The 25,309-nt window shown below is 36.9% G+C and overlaps 1 protein-coding gene across 1 annotated transcript in view; it reads right to left on the bottom strand.

Moving 5' to 3' along the window:
- Positions 1–25,309, bottom strand: part of CPA6 (carboxypeptidase A6) — a 252,777-nt gene that overhangs the window by 134,119 nt on the left and 93,349 nt on the right. The window contains 1 exon segment of the mRNA XM_004602408.2: positions 20,618–20,693. Coding sequence (XP_004602465.2) covers positions 20,618–20,693 — 76 coding nt within the window.

Raw genomic sequence — 25,309 nt, 5'->3', positions numbered from 1 at the left:
GTTAGTTGTTAACATAGTTCATTCTTTGGCTTATAAAAGGTACCATACCTCTTTAAAAAGTGGTGTCTTTCTAAAAAATAAAAGAAATAAATTGTAAAAGAAGAACTAAAACTATTTGTGGATAACATGATGATATTCATAGAAAAGTCCAGAGGTTCTTCTAAGAAACTGTTACAAAAAATAGACCACTATAGTGAAATCGCAAGCTACAAATCAATATAAAAAAATAAATTTTGTTTTTAGGTGCCCAAAATGAAATGAAATAGAAAATAAACTGGCCCACCTTTTTTGGAAATCAGCACAATGTTTTCTCAAAATGCTAAAAATAGACCTACCTTGTAATCCAGCACTTCCACTATTCAGTCGATATTTGATGAATGTCACACTAATATGAAAGAATATGCGATTGTCTGTGTTTATTGCAGCTCTGTTTACACAGTTAAGATATTTGGTCTGTGTCCCGAAACAATTCTACAGAGAAAGAAAAGTTTGTATTGGCACTGGGGAGACAGCTCGATGGTCAGGTGCAGCTCACCTAGTGTAGCTCTGTCTGCTTCTGGGTATTGCCTCTGAGACCTTCGGGCACAGCTAGACAGGTTGCAGTGGTCCCCAGCACCACAGGGTCCAAGCAGCTCTACTATTGAATCAACAACCTTATTAGTCAAATATCGCATTGATTAGCTTCAGACTCCCTGAGCACTGTTTGGAAGGCTTAAAAGAAATATGTGGTCTTGTATACATAAGAGAATATGACAAACTCTAAGAATAGATGAATTATTGTTATTAGTGATGCCATGGATAGAGTTAGAAGATCTTAGTCTAAATAAATTAAGACTTTTATTAAATTAAGACATTTGAGAACAAATGACAAATACCCAATGATCTCACTGATATGTGGGAAATAAAGAAACAAAGGATGAGAACAGAAGAAATGAATCCAAAACTAGCCCTTGGATCCAGACCGTAAAACTGGGTTTGCCACAGTCGGAAGGTACAGAGACAACAGAGGGCGGAGCAGGCCCAATAGGTGGTGGTGGGAGAGTGATTTTAGCACTTCTGGGGTGGGCCTGGAAGACTGAGTCAGAGCTGCTTAGTTAAATAACTACAATATTAGTATCGATTGGAAAATCACAAGATAATACAGTTTCATTATTTTCAACTGTCCAGAAACTTAAAAAAATATGTTCTTTGTCTGAGAGATATTAAAGGCCAAATTTCTATGTGGAAAGGGCATTCTAATAAAAATGAGCATCATTTTGATCAGGAAAGGTGAAAGGATACTAAAAAAATATCAACTATCTATATCAACATATTTGTTAGGTCATGCTTAGGGTAATGTGGTATTAATATGGAGAGTTATAATTTATTAGTCTTAAGTTGTTTTACTCTGTTGGCTTGTTTCTCCACAAAACTTGGGAGTGAACGCAAACGTGTGTTTGAGTAGGGAAACAAGAATCTGAGAACAGATTTTATATGACAACAGCAAAGTTCTATGTTTATATTTAGTTTGTTTTTTGGGGAGGGAGCACATACAGCTGTGCTTAGGGCTTACTTCTGGGTCTGCACTCAGGAGTCACTCCTGGCAGACTCGGAGTAACTATATGGGGTGCTGGGGATTGAATGTGGGTTTGCTTCATGTAAGGTAAGCAACCTACCTGCTATACTATTTCTTTGGCCTCAAGAGAACAAAGTCCTTAAATGGCTCAAAGCAAACAACACAGGAGAATGAACACATCCTGATGTTCTTGCACTAGGCAGAAGCTTTTATTTTTTTTATTTTTTTATTTTTTTCAAGTACTCAGTTTGTATTTATTTTGTTCTTTAAGAAGTGGGCATTATTCCAGTGCAAACAGAATTTATTCAGATAAGATTTTTGTTGAGAATTATTTTTTTGGATTTCTTTTTAAATTTTTTATTGAGTCACCATGTGGAAAGTTACAAAGTTTTCAGGTTTAAATCTCAGTTATACAATGCTCGAATACCCATCCCTTCACCAGTGCTCATATTCCACCACCAAGAATCCCAGTATAGCTCCACCCCGCCCCCCCACACCCCTAACCCCCCACGCCCCTAGCTCCCCCACCCTTAGCCCCCCCCCGCCTGTGTAACTAATAAATTTCACTTTACTTTCACTTTGATTGCATACAATATTTCAACAAAGCTCACTATTATTGTTTGGAGAGTCTCTCCCCTAAAGTCAGACCTGCTGAAAAGGAAGCATTAGATAATTTGTTTTCCATTGCTGAGGATGAAGAGGTATGAGGTCGAGTGACCACACTTAGCGGCCTCTCAGTTTTGGGTTTCTGTAATTTAGTATTTTAGTAACTAAGTCCAGAGAGATATCTAGGCAGAAGCTTTTAATGAATTCATTATCTGAGACTGAACTTTTAAACAGGTAGAAAAGGGTACTTGAGGGGCTGGAGTGATAGAACAGCAGGTAGGGCATTTGCCTTGCATGCTGCCAACCTGGGATCGATTCCCAGCATCCCATATGGTCCCCCGAGCACCACCAGGAGTAATTTCTGAGTGCAAAGCGAGGAGTAACCCCTGAGCATCGTTGGGTATGGCCCAAAAAGAAAACAAAAAGAAAAAGGTACTTGAGTATTTCCAAGTCACTCTCAAATTTCCTTCAAATTTTTTGCGCATATGCCACCTTTTCCACTGATGTCTTCTCTGACCATTCAATTTAAAATCATATTCCTAATAAAAAATAATAAAACAAAATTACATTCCTTGCCTCTCAATCTTCTTTCCTGCTCTACCTTTCCCCTATAACTATAACCATGTGGCATGTTTTACAAAGTAAAAGAAAAACTATCCATGATCTACAAAACTCTCAATGACAGTTTTCAGTATCTGTTGTTTCAACTCCAAACCCACCACACTTATCAATGGCCGTTCATCAATGACCCAGCTTTGGGGTCCTGATGCTTGTATATGATCTTACTCAGAAAATTTATTTTGAGTCAGATAAGTGATATTTTGGATTAATTTTCTCTTGTTAAGTTTCACTGGACAGCCACCATACCCTAAGTTCTTTCTCAGATGTATTTCTCAAATCAAGCTTTTCCTTCTTTTTTTCAGTAAGAGCCATCCCAGCTTGGGCTGGCGGGGGGCATTCAGTGCCTGCCTGAGCGCCTCTGGCTTGCAAGATATGTATTCCGTCCCACCGAGCTACCTACCAGGCTCTCTCGAATCTGTCTCATCATTGTTTTTGCTTCCAAGCCCTTGAGCATTGCCCTTTTTCTCCAATTTAGTGGAAGCCACTTTGAAGATACACAGAACAGTAGCAAAGAAAGAAATTCTAATTTATGTCACTTTGTGAACTTGAGAAATCTAGTCAGTTATTTATTTATTTATGTTCTGCTTTTTCAGTCTTTTATTTTTAGGGCTGAGGGGCCACTCACAGTGGTGCTTGCCCAGTAGTGCCAGCCCTGAGTTTTATTTTCTTATTTTCATTTCTAGAAGCACTCTGACTTTTCTGCCTCCTTAGACTCATTTCCCACCCCTGCCCCCCCCCCCAACCCCTCCATTTTAATATTTTAATGAACTCTTTTGGAAATATCTTTCTTTAACTTGTGAGTAGAACCAGAACACACCATCTTTCTTTTTTCTTTTTTGGGTCACACCCGGCGATGCACAGGGGTTACTCTGGCTCTGCACTCAGGAATTACTCCTGGTGGTGCTGGGGGACCATATGGGATGCTGGGAATTGTACAATTTGCCTTGTACAGTTGGCCGCGTACAAGGCAAATGCCCTACCCACTGTGCTATTGCTCCAGCCCCAACACACCATCTTTTGAGTGTTTGCCACTACTTTACTTAGAGCTATTGGATTAACACACATTTTCTCCTTGTCTTCAAAATTTAGCTTATAGTTTTTTAATAGTAGAAATGAAAGGGGAAAGTTAGGGGTTCCTAGTAATTGAGTACAGACAATTGGTCATTTAAAATCTCATTTACATGAGAAATTGCTTATCAGATAGATAATGAAAAGATTATGGGGTGGGAACAGCAACACTAAAAAGGGGCCACAGGAGTCTCAACTCCCACTGTGCTCAGGCAGAAGAAAATAGTAATTCTCCGGCCAGCTGGAGTGACAGTATAGATGATAGGGGATTTTCCTTGCATTGGTGGGCCTAGATTTGACCCCCACCACCCCATATGGTCCCCAAGCCTGCCAGAAATGATCCCTGACTGCAGAGCCAAGAATAAGCCTTGAGCACTGCTGGGTATGGCCCCCAAGTAAAATCAAACAAAGAAAAATCTAAAAAACAGCAGTTCTTATCTATGTGGCCTGAGAACCAAGGAAAGACAAAGGGACAGAGAGCCTGGGGGCTACAGACCTTGGAAAGCAGGTTCCAGAGCCCAGACACACACTACAGAACATTAGTGACAGACCACGGAAGACAGCCATGGACTAGAGACAGAACCAGCGAACAGCATGGATCAAAATGATAATCAGGAGAACCAGCGTGAGGCCTGGACAAAGAACACAGGGAGATCCACAACTAATATCAAAGTTATTAAATGAATAACTCTAACTTCATAAGCATGGAGAGTTTCCTGTGTCTTACACACAAAATTCAGGACCCACAGAGGAGTTAAGTCAGTTTTGTAGTAACAGTTTTTCCAGCATCACCAAATATTTTGTTAGTACATAGCACTGTTCTCTTTCTGGTTGTGGTGTCTATGTCCCTTTTGTTTGTATGTTAAATGTATGCTATATATTTTCAACTTTGCTAAGACAGCACTCCGAAGTACGTTTAAATGTGTTGTGGTTGAAGAACAGCAAACAGTGTAGCTTCAGAATATATCTCTCGGAGTTCAGGATATATTGCCCCTACATATGCCCTTCAGGTATACTTTGAGCTCTAGGCATTTTAAAAACTGCACATGCAGAGAGAGGCTATTTTTGAACTTCACTTATCTGCCTAAGCGAATATCTTACAAAAGAAACTACATTGTCATCAATCTCCTTTGGGAGGTTTTATAAACGAAGGAAGATTAATCACAGGAGAGGAGACTAAAACTGACACCACATAACACACAAACTGTCACAAACGATGACATGTTCTTTCTGTTCTTCTAAGGGTCTATTCTTCTTTCCTCAATATTTACTTTCTCTTAAGGTGACTCTGCTCCACCCCACATTTCTTTCCCCCATTAAGATGGTATTTAAGTTTAAAGAAGAAAAATGATGTGGAAGAAAGATAAAATTATTTTATCTATTTTATTTCTCAATAAAATCTGGTTCATAAATGGTCCATACCATGTTTATGGGTATTCCTTTGGCTACATTCAGTTGTAGGACCACATCTAATTACACTAACTGTAAGAGAGGAAATGCAAAGTTGAAAATGCAGTGCCCAGGTAAAAGAGAAGACAGAATTTTGTTGTTTATAAAAACTGTGTTGTATAATAGAAAAGACCATTCTGGGAATCTCTGAGAGTCCAGGGCCCTTATATCCAAACACTGTAGACATGTGTCCCTTCACCTCTCTTGATAAGCTCACTTTTCACTATGATGTTTCCATTTGAATGAAAATGATTCAGATCTACTATTTTTAAGCCTTACTTTGCATTTGTGTTAAGGATTACTTTAATTTTAGTGTTTCTGAACCTTCAGCTATTATATTAAAGTTAGCCAGAATTCTGATTAGAACCCTCACAAATAAATTGCTCTTCCTATAGCTGTTGTTGTCATCTTCCAGCTTCACTGAAATATTTAGAGACCAAAATTCAAAGTTTAAATTAAAAAAGAGGATAAATATTACTGGTCATAATTTATCCAGATGGCTCATGTACCTCATATTTCCATTTGAGGTGTAATGCCATTATGGTAACATGATCTAGACATTTTATTCAAGTGATTTAAGAAATAAACTATTCTAGGCAGTTTCATAAGGTATAGAAAAGCAAGCATTGAGCTTATATCATTTAAACTGGCCAATATCAATTAAATCATCTTTTGAGCAGTAAGAGTTTTTATGCTTCTGAAAGAAATTTTATTATATAATCAATCAATGCTATTATGTAAACATGCTATTAGAAAACTATTTTCCCTAATATTTTTCAAATGCATATAATAAATTATAATACAGAACTAATGCTAGAAGTTCTGAAATGAAATATTATATTTATTGCCACTATTTATTCCCCTATCATTCCATGATTCCCTAGGACATATCACAAAAACAAATTTTTAATATTTCTTAAAGAGGTTTAACTGTGTTGTTAATGAATAAGAAAGCTGGGGGGGAAAAATACAAATTGCTAGAAGTAAAAGGAGAGCATTGTTTCTTCCAGCCCGTATTCATTTTGGACAAAATTTTGACATCTATGGAAAGACACAACTCTTTTGAGACACTGATCATTCATCTCTCTCAGTGTTCTTTCTTGGCTTCAACTATTCATCACTTTATTGCAGCAAACATCTTTTAAGATCTGATAAAAATTTCAGGTGAACTTTCTCTGTAAATCATGTTCAGAGGGATTCCTTAAATTGAAAAAGTATTTCATGAAATGGAAAACAGTGATTGGATAAGTTTCAAAAATCTGGGATAATATTTTCAACCACCTTTTAAATTGCAAAGATCACATACTATTTTTTGGTACCTAGCAGAATACTCGGCATATGATATGTGTTATCAAACACATTTAATAGCTGTCAAATCTCTTCTCTCTCCTTTTTCAGTGCATAGATAATTTTTTTTCAGTCTGCCATTTTTCTTTTCAGATGGTAGAATTGTGAGAACAAAATAAATTTATTAACTTCTATATACCTGCAGATAGCAAGGGTGCCGTATTAGTTACTAATAGATCAACTCTCAACTCCAAAGCACCTCTTTTAGTTCTGCTTTTTGATATTTACACTGTACACTTTGTCAGGAGAGAAATTTAAAGAAATACTATACAATTCAGTAAGGGGGTATAGCTCCTTTTTTTGGTTCCATCACATATGGATTTCTTCTTTTTTAGTGGCATTATTTTTTAAAATTTATTTATTAGTGAGTCACAGTGAGGGTACAGTTACAGATTTATACATTTTCGTGCTCATGTTTCCCTCATACAAAGTTCGAGAACCCATCCCTTCACCAATGCCCATTCTCCACCACAAATAAACCCAGCATCCCTCCCACCCCCCCAATCCCATCTCCCCCCACCCCACCCTGCCACTGTGGCAGGGTATTCCCTTTTGTTCTCTCTCTAATTAGGTGTTGCGGTTTTCAATAAAGGTGTTGAGTGGCCATTGTGTTCAGTCTCTAGTCTACATTCAGCACACATCACCCTTCCCCCCGCGTGGCCTCCAACTACATTTCACTTGGTGTTCCCTTCTCTATCTGAGTTGCCCTCTCCCCAGAATGTGAGGCCAGCTTCCAAGCCATGGAGTCAACCTCCTGGTACTTATTTCTACTATTCTTGGGTGTTAGTCTCCTACTCTGTTATTCTATATTCCACAGATGAGTGCAATCTTTCTATGTCTGTCTCTCTCTTTCTGACTCATTTCACTTAACATGATACTTTCCATGTTGATCCACTTATATGCAAAGTTCATGACCTCATTTTTTCTAACAGCTGCATAGTATTCCATTGTATAGATGTACCAAAGTTTCTTCAACCAGTCATCTGTTCTAGGGCATTTGGGTTTTTTCCAGATTCTGGCTATTGTAAATAGCGCTGCGATGAACATATGAGTGCAGATGTCATTTCGACTATACTTTTTTGCTTCTCTGGGATATATTCCCAGCAGTGGTATTGCTGGGTCAAATGGGAGCTCAATTTATAATTTTTTGAGAATCGTCCATATTGTTTTCCAGAAGGGCTGAACCAGTCGGAATTCCCACCAGCAGTGTTATTTTTACTGACACACGAGAGTTCCAGTGAAGTATTTTTGATACTCTAGCAAGAATTTCCTTTAGGACAATGACACTCAAGAGAACTTTTCCACTTAGTAGTTCACTGAATTCAGGGAGTCCTGAATCCTAGACTTTGGGTTGAGAAGAGGCTCTATTAAGCCTCTCAATCTCTTTGGCATGTAATTTTTTATATCTAGGGTTAGTATTTGTTTTCTGCATTCCTAATTCCACTTTTACTGCTTTTAGGAATTAGTTACCACATACTAGTGAGAACTTATTTTAAAACTTTCTTGTTTGAGTTGACTGGACCTTGACTGATCTTATTTTATTGCCGGATATAATTTGTTGTACGGAACAGACTCCCAATTCTAAGGCAAGCTCTGGATGTGGTGATTGGAGATCTAAGGCAGGGAGAGATGGGAGTATTGAACCAGGGTAAAAGAATAGACCTGTTTGCTCACTGTTTATCTATTGACCTTATTTTTTCACCCCTTCACAAGGGCCTAAAGCTTACTTCCTCAGTATATCATTCATCACACAATGACCAAAGGATTCAACCTGGTCCCTTAACACAGCAGGATTTCTTGTCTGTGACCTCCACACTATCTGTCTAAGGGAAACAAAAGGGTCTAGATGTAACCCCTCAAAGGTCACTAATCCTTGCAATAAGATAATATCTTTTCTCCACTAGATTATGCTCTGTGTCCTCTGTATCTTCTCTTTTTTCATTCTGAAGAATATGATACTGCCTCTTAGCCCAAATCACAGTCCCCTTCTAAAATGTGACTGAAATATGAGACAATAAAAGAACATTCACAATCAGATAGCCTCAAAGCAAATTCAATTATTAAGAAAACATCTAAGAAATATATTTGTTGGACCATGGAAATGATAATCACCCCACACTTATACATTGGGAAGAACAAAAAGGGTAGAAAATAGGAAGCTTCTCTAATCAAGCAAAGTCTTTGTGGTTGTGGCTGATAAATATGGAAAAGCAGTTAAAAAATTTTAAGGCACAAAAAATTGCTACATATGCATCCCTAATAGCTGTTTTTAGGTTATAAGAAGGGAATGAATTTGTTAATCAAGTATGTCAGGGGCTTAAAGCGCTATGCAGACATTTCTGATTATATAAAATAAGAAATTAATGCTTAAACTCCTATTTTCAAATTAAAATATTTCTGGTAATTAGCATTATTATATTCATTGAGTTAGTCAATACCAGAAGGCAAGAAAAATCTTAAAGTTACATGAGATTCTAACAGAATGGTACAAAATTCAAGACTCTTTCAAGAAACTTATCAAGTTCATACAGAAATTCTACTTCTCTAGTAAAAGATTTTTAGTTTTGAAAAGATGTTTAATTTTACCAACTTCACATGCCTGGCTATTCCTGAACACTATCTGAACCCATCATCTTACAGTTATTCTTATTTCTATTTATTTTTTCTCATTTTGGGGGATCTAATTGAAAATTTATTCATATGTACACATGTTCTTGATTAGAATCCAAGTTAGAGATTTTTGTATTTATAATTATAGATAAGTAGATGGATATATGGATGTATTACACTTGCTTATTCATTCTAGAATTGTTGAATGCCTACCACTACTGCCATGCCCCAAGGAAATAAAGATGAATCAGATATTGATCCTACACAAGCAGAAGGGCAGAATGGTAAGAAGTCTGCTCTCACAAGACTCTCTCTCGGTCTGGTAAGGGAGACAGAGCATGTGAATAGCTGCAGGAAATATATATATATATATATGTATATATACATATATATACATCATATATATATGTGTGTGTTTGTTCCAGATACAGGTTATCAAAAACATAGTACAATAGGTTCTTTTATTTTACTTTACAGATCAGGAAATGAAAACACAGAGATATTAGGCAATTTGCTGACACTCATGCAACTAATAGAGCAGACTCTCACTGTGAATGTAGGAAGCATAATCTTAATCCTTGCAATCCATTTGCAGAAAGTATGATTCTATTTCCTATGTCTTCTATTTCCTTTAAAAAATTCTTACCATCATTTTTTTTTAAGTTTTCACTGTTGAGTTTTGAAAACTCTAGTATGCTGGGCATCCTTCCCAGACTTGTCTTCAATGGTGCAGGTGAATTCCCCTGATTCATAATTGTGTCTGGTACGATATAAGGGCTAGGGATGAGGACCTCATTCAGAGATCTGAAGCACTAAAGTAAGGTTTCTCTCTCTCTCTCTCTCTCTCTCTTTCTCTCTCTCACTCTCTCCCTTTCTCTCCCTTTAAATTTAAGTCCAGGGTTTCCAGGGGAATAAGGTGCATGTATGGGGTTTAGCCTTAAAACTCTTTGGCATATCATATTAACAAAGGCCAGAGAAATACTACAGGTAGTAATATGCTCACTTTGATGACCCCTCAGTTTTCACTTTTTTCCCTGTTCTTTAAAGTTCTCACTTTGTATTTGTTCTTGTCATTTCACCTGAAAAAATAACATGAATTGTAGGTATGATTGGCATATTTTTGAAAGTGAATTTCTCCACAATTTCCATCTTTAAAGGCCATTGCTTGATGACCCAAGATTTGGAGCTAAATCTTTGTGATAAAGTTCTTTCGGGGGCAGGTATTGGGGCCATACTTGGTGGTACTCAGAGCTTGCTCCTGGGTCTGTGCTCTGGGGTCACACTTGGCAGGGTTTAGGGGGAGGGACCAGATGAGGTGTCAGTTTCAAATTGGGGTCAGCCATGTGCAAAGCAAGCACCTTAAACACTATACTATCTTCTAGTCCTAATGTTCCTAAGGCAGAGAGAGGGCTTCTCAGTAACTGAGACGTCTTCTGTCTGGAGTACAGGATGCAATTTGGTGCGATTTCTTAGATCCCTGAACATAACAGCAACCCTATGCCTGCTCATCAGCCAGAGACACTAAGGTTTTGCTTGATTAAGTGTTTTCTGGTATTTACTATATTTTTTCCTAGCTACATAAATATAGAGTAAATTCACCTACCTTAGTTTTGATATCATTAGTGAAAACTATTAAACCTGGATGACACCCTTTTTCAGAGAAATAGGCCATTACTTTGAGGATAGGTGTCAGGGGAAAAGCATGTGGCAGTGAAATAACGAAAAGGACTATCACCATCCAAATGCATTTATTAAATGTTTAACCATGTGAGATATTGCAAAAGACAAATAAAAAATTGCAAGGACAAATACAATGTAAAACCTTAAGGAAAAAGTACAGGAAAAGAGAAACCTGAGGGTGGTCAAGAAGGAAAGCATGCTGGCTGTGAGGGCATGACTGCACAGAAATATCTTTTTAATTCTGGTTGAAGAGGCATTTTCTTTCCCACCAGCTCTTTATTCATAGTTTTTAATTCAGATGTCTGCTAAGTTTAAGGTCTGTAAGAAATGAATTCTCAGGGATATGTGTTGAAGAAAAATGATATTGCAAGCAAAAATGAAAAAGATGCTAGGATATAACTATTTGTAGAGCCAGGGCTATCGCATTCACAGAGAACCTGATCCATTAGTTTAGTTTTCAATTATGGGACCTGAGGAACAAAGATTCTTTCACGTAAAAGGAAAGGCTGAAAGCAAAGTGTTCAAAAAGGCTGTCAGTGTGATTTTGTTTTTATAATTAAAAATTAATCTATTTGTTTATTATTTTTGTCTTGGTGATTCAGACCTGATGGTTCTCTGGGGCTATTTTTTGGAGTGACTCCTGGCGGTGTTTGGGGGACCATAAGTTCTGTAGAGAATTTGAATTGAGATCAGCTGTGTACAGGGTGAGCACACTTCTACCTGTACTATCTCTCTAGTCCCTGGTGATATGTTGTGCCAAAGAGTTTTAAAGCTATAACTCATATATGACTTGTTCCCCTGGATACTTATGGAATAACATAGGAAAGCTTTACCCGAGCACTTCAATCTTTGAGTGAGGCCTTATCCCTAGGCCTTATATTGGATCAGACACAATTATGAATCAGGGGAATTCACCTGCATCATTGAAGACAAATCTGGGAAGGATTCCCAGTACACTAGAGTTTTCTAAAGTCATTGATAAAGACTTCAGAAATTAATGGTGAGAATATTATTAAAAGAAATAGAAGACACAGGAAATGGGAGCATAGATCCTGTTCATGTAAAGATTAATATTAACATTAATTAATATTAATGTTGACATTAATTAATTTTGACATTAATTAATATTAATATAAAAATGATCATTCTTCCCAAAGCACTATACAGATTCAGTTCAGTCCATACATAAATACCTATTTATTTCTTTAGAGACATAGACCAAATTCTGTTTAAATTTATGTGGAGTGGTAGAATTCTCAGAATAGCCAAAGAAATCCTAGGGATAAAGACTGGAGGCTTTTATTTCCCTTACTTTAAATTATTCTAAAAAGCTATAGTAATCCACATGATATGGTTCTGAAATAAAGGCAGTCCACTGGACTAGAATCGAGAGCCTAGAGATAGACCCTAAGGTATATGGTGAGCTAATCATCAAAAAATAAATTAGGAATGTGGAGTGAAGTAAGGAAAGTCTCTTAAGCAAATAGTGTTTAGAAAACTGGTCACTCATATATAAAAATGAACTCAGACCACTTTCTCACATATCATACAAAAATCAATTCAGAATGGATTAAGGATCTTGATATCAGACCTCAACGCACCAATTCTACCAAGAAAAACATAGGCATAACCCTTTATGTCATGATATCTAGCTATATCAGCAATGAGTGACTGTCATTGACCAAACAAATAGAGAAGCAAAAATAGTCAAATGGGATTTACATCAAATTAAGAAGTGTCTGAACAACAAATGAAATTATGACTAGAAAAAAATTACACCCTGAACAACTGGGAAAAATATTTGCCAAGCATTCATCTGACAAAGGGGTAATATCCAAGATATATAGAGAGTACTTGTAAAACTTAGCAGCAAAACAAACAGCGCATCTAAAAAGGGAGAGAAGAGATGAACAACTATTTCTGTTAAGAAGATATACAAATGGTTCAAGGTATATAAAAATATTCCTCATCACTAATCAAATAACTGAAAGTCAAAACAATTATGAGACATCATTTCACACCAGTCAGATTGACATACATAATAGAACAAAAACAATCATTGTTGGCTGGATGTGGGAAAACAGAACCCATGTCAGTGTTGGTGGGAACGTTGACTGATTTAAACTTTGGAAAACAGTTAGGACATTTCTCAAAAAACAACTGAGCTTTCAAATGACATAAAAATTCCACTCAAGGGACCAAGACATTTTTGTCTCGATCATTGTATCACTAATCACAATAGCCAAGATTTCGATACAACACCAGTGCTCAAGATCAGATGACTTAATAAGGAAATTGTGATGCACATACACAATGGAATTACTCAGTTATAAGAATAGTGAAATCATGCAAGTAGCCAGTATGTGGATAGAATAGAGGGCATCATGCTGAGTGAAGTTACTCAGAAAAAATAGGCACACACACAGAATAATCTACCACATATGTGGAATATAATGAAACATAATAAGGAATCAACAGATGGCCAAAGGCAACAGAACAGAACTGGAGAGCTTACCTATACAATTGAGTTTACATGGGTGCGGAAGTGACAGGTGGGGTCTCTGTGGTCTCTGGGACATTGTTGGTGGGAAGAGAGCATTCTGCCAGTGCATATGGTATTGGAACGATATATGCATGGAAGAGTATTTTAATATATATGCATGAACAATATCATACATCATGGTACATCAATATAAGTGAGAAAATAATTAAAGAAAAAACCAACTATGGTATTATCCTACAGTCTTACTGTTTACCTATTAGAGTAAAGGAAATAAAAAATCACTGGGGGAACCATAATACTATTCTAGTGTTTTTTTTTAAATAAATTTTGAAAGAATGTTTCTAATGTACTGATTTTTCTTCACATATTGTGTTATTTCTCAATATGATTTTTAAAATTGAGTTTACTAATTACCAATAGCCACACAGGTAGAAAACTGCATGCCTTGTCTGAAATTTATATTACTTATGCCCAATTTAATTTAATCCATAACTGCATTTGGACATCTGCCTGGATTATAAGAAGCCTTTCTCCTTTTGCAGGAATCATGCCAGAGAAAGCAAAAGTAACATTACTTCATTATTTACAAAGTCTTTAACATAAAATGAAAATGAAATTTCCTGTCTCAACTGTATCATAAACCAAAGTGTTGGTCTCTTTCTCACTTCTGACTTTTAATATCACTCACAATGTTTCTGTACATTCAGATAATTATCTGAATCACTGACCATTTAAGAAAATTTATATTATATTTTGAATAGTAAATTACTAAAATTTAATAGCAGCATTTATTATTTCTCTATTTCTGCAGGTAGAAGTAATTAAATTTTAATCAGCATATCACTGTGCTTAAATGAATGTGTCAGCTCTATGGTCACAACTGGAACTCAAGATTCTCTTCTATGTTCATTGGCTGTTGGTAAAATCCATTACTTGTGGTTGTGAGAGTGAGATCCCTGTTTTCTATCTGGTCACCTAGAGACAAGTCTCAGCAACTGGAGGTTTTCTACAGCTTTTCACTATATTGCAATTTCTGCATAGATGTTTAATTTGCTTCAGGTCAGCTGGAACAAATAGAGTTTTCTCTTTTATAACATTCTGTAGAAAATGGTATGTTTGTTTGTTTGTTTGTTTGTTTGGGGGCCCTCCTCAGACCTTAAGACCTACTCCCAGTTCTGTGCTTAGGGTTTGCTTGGAGAACTATGCTGTGTCAGGGATTGAACCTGGAGCTCTTTCAAGTGGAACTTTTTCTCAGTTTGTTGAATATTTTCTCCACTTATTTTTAAAGCGCTATTTGAGAAATTTGACTAAAATAAGGTGAACTAATTTGGTATAGTATTTTCATCTGCAAAATTCTTTTCAGAAGTATGCTAGATTAATGTTAGCTAGAATACACAGTAGAAGGTATGTGCATATCTATCAGAGTAAAGGATTTTGAAGGCAATTTTAGAATTCTGCCAACCATAGCCATGATGAAGAGATCCTATAATGACAGTTTCTAATAAAATTAACAGCAAATAACTTCAATAGCAAGAATTCTACAGCCCAGCATTCCCTCCAAATTTCCCAATCAGTTAAATCATAAAGTTGGATATTTGAGTTTATAAGTTCCAGCGACTATAGGAATTCAGAATCTCCTATAGGTGCAGGTTTATGATTTAGCAAAACATACTCCAATATAGCCAAAGCTTATTACTAAGTTTCAAAAAGGGGATCTGCCATTTCAGTAGGGATTTTTTTTTTTAACATACTGTACAAGCAATGGAGTAGGAACTACTATACCTTCCTCAAAAAAACACACCAAAAACAAACAAACAAAAACCTTGTTTTTCCATGGAAATGATGATTCTTGACATGCCATTCAATCACACCTGGCAAGCCAACTAATATTCTAGAGGCCCTGTTTCAATTGGGGAAAACAATGACAAACTTTTGGATATAGGACAGTTTATAAAAATCTTCTATCTCCTTACTGAGAACACGGAGAACAGAAGCACCATTAACTTTTCTTTTAACAAGGATGTGTCAATTCCATAATAGAAACTTTGTGATCTTACACAAAGCCCTTTCTATGTCTTTGGAGAACAATAAATATTTTGTGAAGAAATATAGGCAGAACATAGAGTTCAGACTCTAATTTTATACACCTGCAAACTGTCCGCTTTCATCATAACTTTATTTAAATCATGGCTATGCTTTTAATTAACAATTTAATTGGTTGGTACTTCTCAATCCAGTACTCTGGGGGTATGATTTTGTTTAACTTTCTTGTTTTAATTCTTCAGCAAAACCATAAAATTTAATTAGGAAAGTAGCCAACTTTGTAACAGCAGTTTTATATCTAATTGGCTATGCTTTAACTGTACCTTCTCAGATTCCTTTTTACATTGCACATGCATTTTTCATTTATTTAAATCTCAGCTAAGACATTATGACTTTATAGCCTAAGTTTGTAGTCCAATCAATTTTCACTTTTCCGAAGACACTTGGTTATACCCAATGAAATTAGAAAAATTAACTTGAAGCATTCAGATATATCCTACTAAACAGTGAGCCAGTGAAGGTCAAGGTATAGGGCGTTACCTTATTCTGCATTAGTTTCCTATTGCTGCAGAGGAAATGACCACAACCATGGTAGTTTAACCCCATTTGTCATTTTATGATTCTGCAAGTCAGAAGTCCAATTACAAATGGCTGGATTTATTTTTCAGGGTCTATTTGGGCTAGAATCAGGGTGTCAGTTCATCTCCTTGGGGTTCAGGATCCTCTTATATACTTAGAGGCGAGTTCCTCAGGACATCAGTGTCCTCTTCCAAACTTATGTGGTAGCACCGCAATTCAGTTCCTTGTAATATAAGACAGATTTCTCCATTTCCTAATTGTCTATCAGCTAGCTATGGCTCTCATGTCCAGGAGATCAGTAACATTCCTATGCAATTTGATTCTTCTTAGAGGCCAACGGGAACATTTCCCTGACTTCACTGGGAACAACTGGAAAAAAGTATCTCTGATTTTAAAGGGCTCACAGGATTGGGGTGACCTTCCCCAGTTAATGTCAGGAGACTAACATTATCATGTCCACTAACTCTGTCTACTCCCAGAGGAGCGATTATGTTCATGGTGTGTATGTGGTGGTGGTGGTGGAATGAGGGAAGTGAGTTGTACAAAATTTTGGGAACATTTTGTAGTTCTGCCTACCGCACTGTGATTTAAGAAAAGAAATCAACTTAAGACTTCAGGCAAATTCAACTGCCTTTCCTCCAGAGGCAGTCCACAGGGTATTCGAAGAAGCAGTTAACAATGGCTTCAATTCTGTCCCATCAGCTCCACAGGAAACAAGATGACAGATAGTCATATTCTTTCTTCTCTGCAGGATGCTTTCTCTACCTGGTCAGAATTGCTGCTTTCAGGAGTGTATGAGAATCATGTGACAAAGTAATTTGAATTTAAAATGACATCGACTTAACATGATGCTTTTAGATAGAAATTTATATGATCTTAATGCCTCAAACTTTTGTTCAAAAAAGCTAGTTCTTTAGCAAAAGGAAATAAAGAGATGTGCAGTAAAGGGTTAACGTAGCAGGCATGAAACTGCTATTCTCAGGAAGGACTGCTTGCAAGATTGGATCTCAGCCGGTATCTGGGAATTTAGATTTTGGGAAGGTTCCACCACCATGAGAAAAGTAGCTCATTGTGCTTAAACTGTATGTGCAGACAACATAGTTTACGCGGAACACCTGCTTTCCTACAGGGAGTGTGGGAATTCGGTTTGTGTTAGGCCCCAGTTAAAACCTGAACATGTCTATAATGAGCTTCCCCTGCAGATAATATTTCATATGTGTTATCACAACATGTGGCTCAGGGAATTGGGAACATTTTTTGTGACTCCACAGAGAATCGATTCTTGGATATGTGCTTTATTTCTCCTGGACTCAACCTAATTTTTTTTTTTGGGGGGGGGCTGTGTTTGCTTTGAATACTTTTGCCACAATAATCACTGCTGTGAGTAGAACTGTAGGCTGAGATGTGAGAATTTTCCTGCCAATCACTAAACTTGGAAGTGGTCTCAGTGACCCTCAACTCAAGGACTAAAGAACACAATTATATTGACAAAGTAATTTTAAGTCTTAGCTGCCTTTCCCTGAAAATCTTGGCTTTACTTTTCTCCATTATGAGCATGATCTCAGTAAATAGACGAGAGTGAAGAGGGAAGCCTTGCACATTCTAGAGCCATGCTTTTCAACCCTTTCACACTTGACAATCTGCACCACTTCCCAGACTGGTGGCTGAAAGTCATTCTTCTAGAACGTTTAGACATGTGTTTCACTTCAGCATGTTGACCCAGAACAAACTGCTTAACCTCTGTCTGTATTGCCCAGTTCCTTCAACTGCAAAATAGCAATAATAACGGTGTCATCGCTCAGAGCTTTTGAAATGAGACATTTTTCAGAAAGCACTTAGCACCGTGACCTATGTATAGTGACTAAAAGGGGTTGGATGAAATCTGTAGGGAGTAGAACTGCAGGAACACTGTCAACATTCTGATTTGAATTCCCACTCTTCCTTTCCCCCTTTCCTCTTTCCTCTTCCTCACCCATCCCCTTTCCTTCCTTTCTCAGCTGTCCTCTATGCCAGTGTTTCTGTGACGAATCTTTTTGGTGACCATTTCTTAACTTTTCGACCTTGTTTCCTTTCTATGACCCTCTGTCTGACTGGTTGTCTCCCTAGTCTCATGTTGTGACCCTCGTTTATGTGGTTTTCACCTGTGTCCCCTTGGAACAATCTGGGCACCTCCTGGGGGCCATATGATCTCATTTTCTGTAAGGAAAAACTGCTCTAGGATCCTCCACATCCTAACTCCTCCCAGTTTATTACTTTTCTTCAGATAATTAGAGCTGTATGCAGGAATGTGCCTCCCCCCCACTCCCAATATTTTTAAGTGTATACAAAAGGAGCACAACATGTTGTCTGTTGTTCTCTCTCCACTCAACATTTCTCAGTCCCATCTATGATGATTTATGGAATTTTGTAAGTAACCTCACTATTCTTAGTGGTTTCATTTTACTGCTTTTGGTAATAGTAAGTGATCATTCCACATATAATTGTGCAATTTCATTTTCATAGCTTTGTAAATGTACCATGTAATATATTCACAAATGAGGGGGAAAATCCTTTAACAAATCATGATTTCCAAGACCTGGTATAGAGATTTGTTCCCCTCAAACCAGGAATCCAAAGCACAGTGTGGATTTTACTTTCTTTTTGTCTTTTTTTGGGGGGGAGGGGTAGAATTTGGATTTTTGGAAATAATCAGCAATGCTCAGGGTTTACTCCTGGCTCTGCAATCAGGAATCACTCCTGGAGTTGCTTGAAGCACCATGTAAGGTGGTGTTCCAGGTCTGCCAAGTGATAGGCAAGAACCTTGACTCTCTCTCCAGCCCCAAGTATGGATTCTTTTTCCCAGGTATATCTCAAACAGTTTCAGTGGACATAGAATCTACTTGACACCTTGTTTCTTTGCAATTTTTGAGTTTCTGGAAGACTGCAAAGTGTTCAGAAATTGCTACCATACTTGAGTAGGAGAAGGTTAACATGATTATCCAGTAACAGATTCTGTGGAGGAGGAAAGAAGGTGCAGCAAATGCCCAGCAAGCAGTCTCTTTAATACGGATTCAAATCATAACAATTTGGGGTGAGTTCCTGCCTCCTCACTCTGGTCTCTTGGTATGAGATACAATGGTTAAACTGGTCATTGCATTTGTAGAAGCTTGAAATGAGCAGGAAGGAAGGAAATCAATAAACTAAAAGTTCAAAACTTCACTGACAAATATATTCAATACATCAAAAGAAATACTTAAAAGCAAAACAAAACACCAAAAATTTGATTATTACAAATATCTTCAGAATTCACTTACTCCCTCATCCCTTTGACAGTCATCTAGGAAAAAAATTGTTTTCTGTCCAATATTAAAGTGGACTGGAGGCATAGCACAGCGGGTAGGGCATTTGCCTTGCACGAGGCTGACTCAGGTTCTATTCCTCCATCCCTCTCGGATAGCCCGGCAAGCTACAGAGAGTATCCCACCTACTAGGCAGAGCTTGGCAAGCTGCCCATGGCATATTCGATATACCAAAAACAGTAACAGCAAGTCTCACAATGGAGATGTTACTGGTGACCGCTCGAGCAAATCGATGAACAAAGGGATGACAGTTCTATACAGTGCTATTAAAGTTTAATTGTTATTTATTTTTATATTTTTGTTTTTGGGCTAAAACTATTGGTTCTGGGGCTACTCCTGATTCTATTCTTTGGGGTTTCTCCAGCCTTACTTGGGGGGCCACGTGGTACTGTGAATTGAACCTGGGCCTTCTGCATGCACAGTATGTTCTCAGTCCTTTGAATTATCGTCCCAGCTCCAGGTAAATCTGTATTGATTTTCTTCTCTAATCATTCAAACGAAGTCAAACCACCACATATTTTATAGATTGGTTTCTGTTCTTGGCAGATATGGAAAATAGTCCATCCACACTTCTCATCAAAAATTTTTTTAGCTAAAACTGTTGCTTAATTATATGGGTAATGGGGAGATGAGAAACTAACTCTAAAATCCATAAAATTCATCAAAGATTGCATAGTCAGAGTCCTCCAACCTTTGCTAACAAAATTTTCCTATCAGACCCACTGAAACATAGCAAAATTAATTAACTTAAATTTCCAGCCTTTATTTTCCTCAGCTCATTTCTGCCTGAAGTTTTAATTAGAATGAAAGTGTAGATAATCAGCAAGAAGACTTCAAGAAGGTAAAATTAAGCTCTGGAAGATTATAAACAAAGCACACTCATTTGTTAGTAATAAAAAAACAAGAAAAAATATTAGCCGAATTTATAAGATATTCCAGATGTTCACTGAGAACAGAGCACTCAATAGAAAAATATACAAGCTTTCTTATGCTTACACTCTACTAAGGGAGATAGGAAATCAATTACTAATAAATAGATAATAACAGATATAGCTATATAATAATTTTTGGAATAATATCAAGCATTCTTTAGAAGTCATTTCAAGTTATTTCTTAGAAGTTTTTGGCTAGTTAATCCAAATTATTAATGCTAGTCATGCAAAACCCTATAAACACCTTACAAGCACAATTTCCTGGTTAGCGATCATTATTTTTTACCTTAAGTTGCCGGTATATTTTCTTCAGTGCATATGCTTCTTCTTCTGTATTGGGAATAAGTCTTATCACCTTATCACTGTTTAAAAAAAGGAAAATGGTGATATGAAACTTTCAGAAATAAAGATTTAACCATCTCTAACTGCTATCACTTTTTGCAAAAAGACTTCTGCATTAAAGAAGAAAAACTAAGTCTGGGCTGGTCAGTGGGAAATTTTATGCAGTATGTGTTTCAGATCATATTAGCCCATTTTTTCTAATGCTAAACTAAGTTTTACATCAGCTCTTAAAAGTTAGAAATTCATCTCTAAACAGAAAATGGCCCCAACGCAGAACCAGTAACAATAGGGACAGGAACTTTTAGTAACAGTATACAGCAGAGAGCAGGAGGGATAATTTCTGATAAGTTAAAAAAATATGATTTAAAAAATTATTGCTGAGAAAATAATTTCAATGATAGAACACGGGTGATAGATATGCTATGAAGCATTTCTGCCTTGGATTCATCCCACAAACCCAGTAAAGAGAAGCCCATCTTGTCTCTCTTGAGTGGAGCTTCCCAAATAGCTTGCAGGTCACTGTGGAGGGTGTCCCTGATGGCTGTGCCATTTTAAAGTGATAAAAATTATAAATCAAATTTTACTCCATTAAATTTTTAACTCAGTGGAAATTACATGAAAAGACTCTAACTGGTTTTTGATTAAAGATTGTGGATTGCCTAAGAAAACATCTCACATTTCTCTGAGTTCTCAGTGGAATCTACTTGGCCCCAAGGTGTGGTAGATTGGTGTGTGGTGTTGTAGCTATGTCATGATAAAGACGGCGTGGAGAGCACAACCTCACTGTTTCAGAATTATCACTGCTCCAGGCAGTTTGCATAAAGTAGCTGATGATTAAATATTTATTAATGGGTCCTAGAGAAAATAAGAGGAAAACCTAAAGCACAGGCAGAGTGAATATTTTTTTTATATAGCCCTATGTGTTCTTTTACATTGACTACAGATAAAGTGGATTATTGTTATTATTATTTTTAATGGAGAGGGGTTGGGTTATGCTAGATAGTGTTCAGAGCTTACTTATTCATTTACTCTTGGCTCTATGACTTGGGATCACTCATGGAAGTGCCCTGGGAACTGTGTACTAATCTGGGGATTGAAACAGGTTTTGCTGCAGGCAAGGCAAGTGTCTTAACCCCTGTACTATCTCTTTGATTCTATTTTAATTTTTTAAATTATAGTTTAGTGACATGGTTTGAAGTAGATTATTTTAATATCTTAAATATGAAGCATAAAACAAAACCTCTATCATTTTTTTTTTTTTTTTGCTTTTTGGGTCACGCCTGGCAATGCACAGGGGTTACTCCTGGCTCTGCACTCAGGAATTACCCCTGGCCGTGCTCAGGGGACCATATGGGATGCTAGGAATCGAACCCGGGTCGGCTGCGTGCAAGGCAAACGCCCTACCCACTGTGCTATCTCTCCAGCCCCAAAACCTCTATCATTTTACCCATAGTGTATCTTCCTAATCTCAAAGGCACACTAGAAATAAGGATGAAATTTGCATACCGTTCCATACTTAACTAGTTAAACCAACAAATACTGAGGGCATCAGAATGTCAGGGATGGACTGGAGCGATAGCACAGCGGGTAAAGTGTTTGCCTTGCACACAACCGACCAGGGTTCAATTTCCAGCATCCCATATGGTCCCCTGAGCACCACCAGGAGCAATTCCTGAGTGAAGAGCCAGGAATAACCCCTGTGCATTTCCAGGTGTGACCCAAAAAGCAAAAAAAAAGAAAGAATGTCAGGGAGACCTCTAGGTTTGTCAGTCAATGTTTCTTTAAGACTGTATAATCACTTCCAATACTTTAGCTTTGTTATTTCAAGCAACCTTGTTTTACCTTCTTTAGATCTGTTAACAAAAAGGCCTGTGACTTACTGACAACTAAGTATATTTTAGGCACTGGCTACTCAAATACCTTTCTACCTTTGTTTTTCTAAAAAAAAATCACACTTAACAGTCCTTCCAATATTAGAGTCATTTAATCCTGGGGGCGGGAAGGGACAGGAGAAGAATCTAAGTAGATGAAAAGAAAGGAATAATCAAGACATTGTAAAATAAATCCAAAACACACAATTGGAATTTATATGTAACTGTATTTTTGCTTTTTTTCACTCCGTACATGGTTGTCTGACCTCTGTTTTTCCTGGATTCATCCTACCCTGGCCCATCTCATCTGACCCAGTCTGATTCTTATATTCAAAGATAGAGAAAGACAAGTCCACTGAGTGATGTGGTTGCCTCTGAGGGACGGATCGCTTGACAGCTTGCTGAAAAATACCTCCATCTGGGACCCTGTCAGCGCCCCAAGAGTGCAAAGAAAGCAATCTGGAACTCGGTTTTTAGACAAGACAAATTTTATTTTGTTTTGTTTTAAAAGACAAATAATTCATTTCACAACTGGTTCTTCTCCAGTGAATATACGATAAAAGAGGAACTCCCATGGGATTATTTAATCTTTAAATTTGCTCAGATCCAGTCTTGTCAATGAGATCATAAACATTTCACTACCCCCTCAAGCCCCTTGGAGCTTCTAGTAATCCTTAGGTGTAAATTGAGAAGAAGGTTGATCACTGTTGCATTATTTATCAAAGAACAGCAAATAAGGAATACTATTGAAGAAAAACCAATAAAAGGCTGTATTATAAAATAAATAAATGATGATGGCAGACCAACCAGCAACCAAAACCAAGAGCTCATTCAGCATGTGAAGCTAGAAGCCTTTTTTGTTTCTTCAAAAAGAAAACTCTTTTATCTGATAGAGTGCAATCATTTAGTATTATTAAAAGGGGGTTTAGGTAATGCAAGTTAGCTATTAGAAAATAAGTGGTGTGCAACAGTCAAAGAAGAGGTAGGGAGCAGCTTGCTTTATAATTTTCCATTTTTCTTTTTCTTTTTCAGCCACTAGGTGGCAATACCAATTTAAGACCCTTTAGATATTCTGGGATGAAGATGGAGTCAAAGATCTGAATGGGTTAAAACTAGAGAGAGACTGGGAAGCCAGCTGTTTGCTCAACCTTGTTTGAGAATCAGATATTTAAAACTTATAGTCTACAGGAAGTTGTCCTAAAAAAGGTAGCACATAAATTCTGATAGTTTAAGAATGCAATGTAAAGGCAGCAGGATATCCCAAATAATAACTTTCCCAGTTAGTAACTATGATTATGCATTCACTTTTGACAGGTCTATATTTTATCCCTTTACTTTAAAGAATAACTTAGGTTATGTTGCTATAGGGTTAATAATCAACTTTAGTCGTAAGTTTGAAAGTCACATAAATGAGACAATAGTACATAAATTTCAGTGATTTTATAAAGCATTATGTTTATTTGAGGGGAGTGTTGGGTCACACCTGGCCATGCTCCACTGTGCTCAGGCCTAACTCCTAACTCTGTGGTCATGAATCACTCCTGGAAGTGGCTAAAAAATATTAGGTAGTGGCAGAAATCAAACTGAGGTCAGCTACTTGCAAGGCAAACACCTTAACCTCTGTACTATCTCTCTGGTCCCCAAAGTATTACATTTCTAATAATAAAGTCTACAACTAAAGAAGAAAACAGTAAGAGACTGTTGCCAAGCTATCTGAACCTCAACAAAATGCATCCATAATTAGTCTTTTCTTTTAAAATTCCAAGACCACATTGAGTTTGTATTGACTATGTTTACTGTTATTCTGTGTCTTCACCATGTGGCACCTTTGACAAATTACTCTTTGGAAAACCTGAAAGCAGCTTTCTATACAGAAACAGAGACAAAGCTTTAGATTTTTTGTTTTTATATCCTGATATAATCTTTCACAATAAATTCTTCAAAAGTTGTAGAGCTAGGTTATAACCTCCTGCTTGCAAAAATTTAATTATAAAAAATATGAAATGAAGTTTCCTGATCATAGTTATTTCCCAATCCTGAATTTCCTTGCTCCCCTAGCAACCACTGCTAATAAATTCTTGAAATTCACACTGACTCTTTGCACATATACGATACACACAATATTTCATACTATTTTATACTTGATTATGTATTTGATTTAGTTATTGTTCTAATACAGTTTAAAAATTATTATTCACTTCCACTAGGTATTTCTCATTTCAAGTCTCTCCATTGTTTGCTTGTTGCGGTGTCAAGTGGCATACTTGTTGCAGTCTAGATGGCAGTGGTGGGTATCACACTTCGTGCAATGCTTACATACTTGGGTGTGGTGCTTGCACACTTTTGTTGCCGTACACGGGGATTACACTTGTTGTGATGCAGAGAATCACTTTATCAGTTCTGGGGGATCATTGTTGGTGATGAGAGGTGAGGGGAATTGAACCTGTGGCCCAACATATATGGGGGAAGTGTTATACTACTTATGCACATTGCCAAGCTCAAAACAATTCTATTTGTTAATAGTTTATTTATTTATTTATTTTGAAATTTTTATACATTTTATTTTCATAAAGTAGTTAACAATAGTTCATTACAGATAATATTCAAACTGTTTGTTAATATTTTAGTTTGATACCTATAATCATAAAGAGGGCTTTTTAAAACATATATTTTTTAAATGTTCTTCTTGAATCACAGTTGTTTCTCTAACTTGGTATTAATTTTATGCTTGTCACTTGTATCACTTGTCATCCTGTTGATCTTCA

This window comes from Sorex araneus, chromosome 2, assembly GCF_027595985.1.
Source record: "Sorex araneus isolate mSorAra2 chromosome 2, mSorAra2.pri, whole genome shotgun sequence".
NCBI lineage: Eukaryota > Metazoa > Chordata > Mammalia > Eulipotyphla > Soricidae > Sorex > Sorex araneus.
This window is presented reverse-complemented; position numbering and strand designations above follow the sequence as displayed.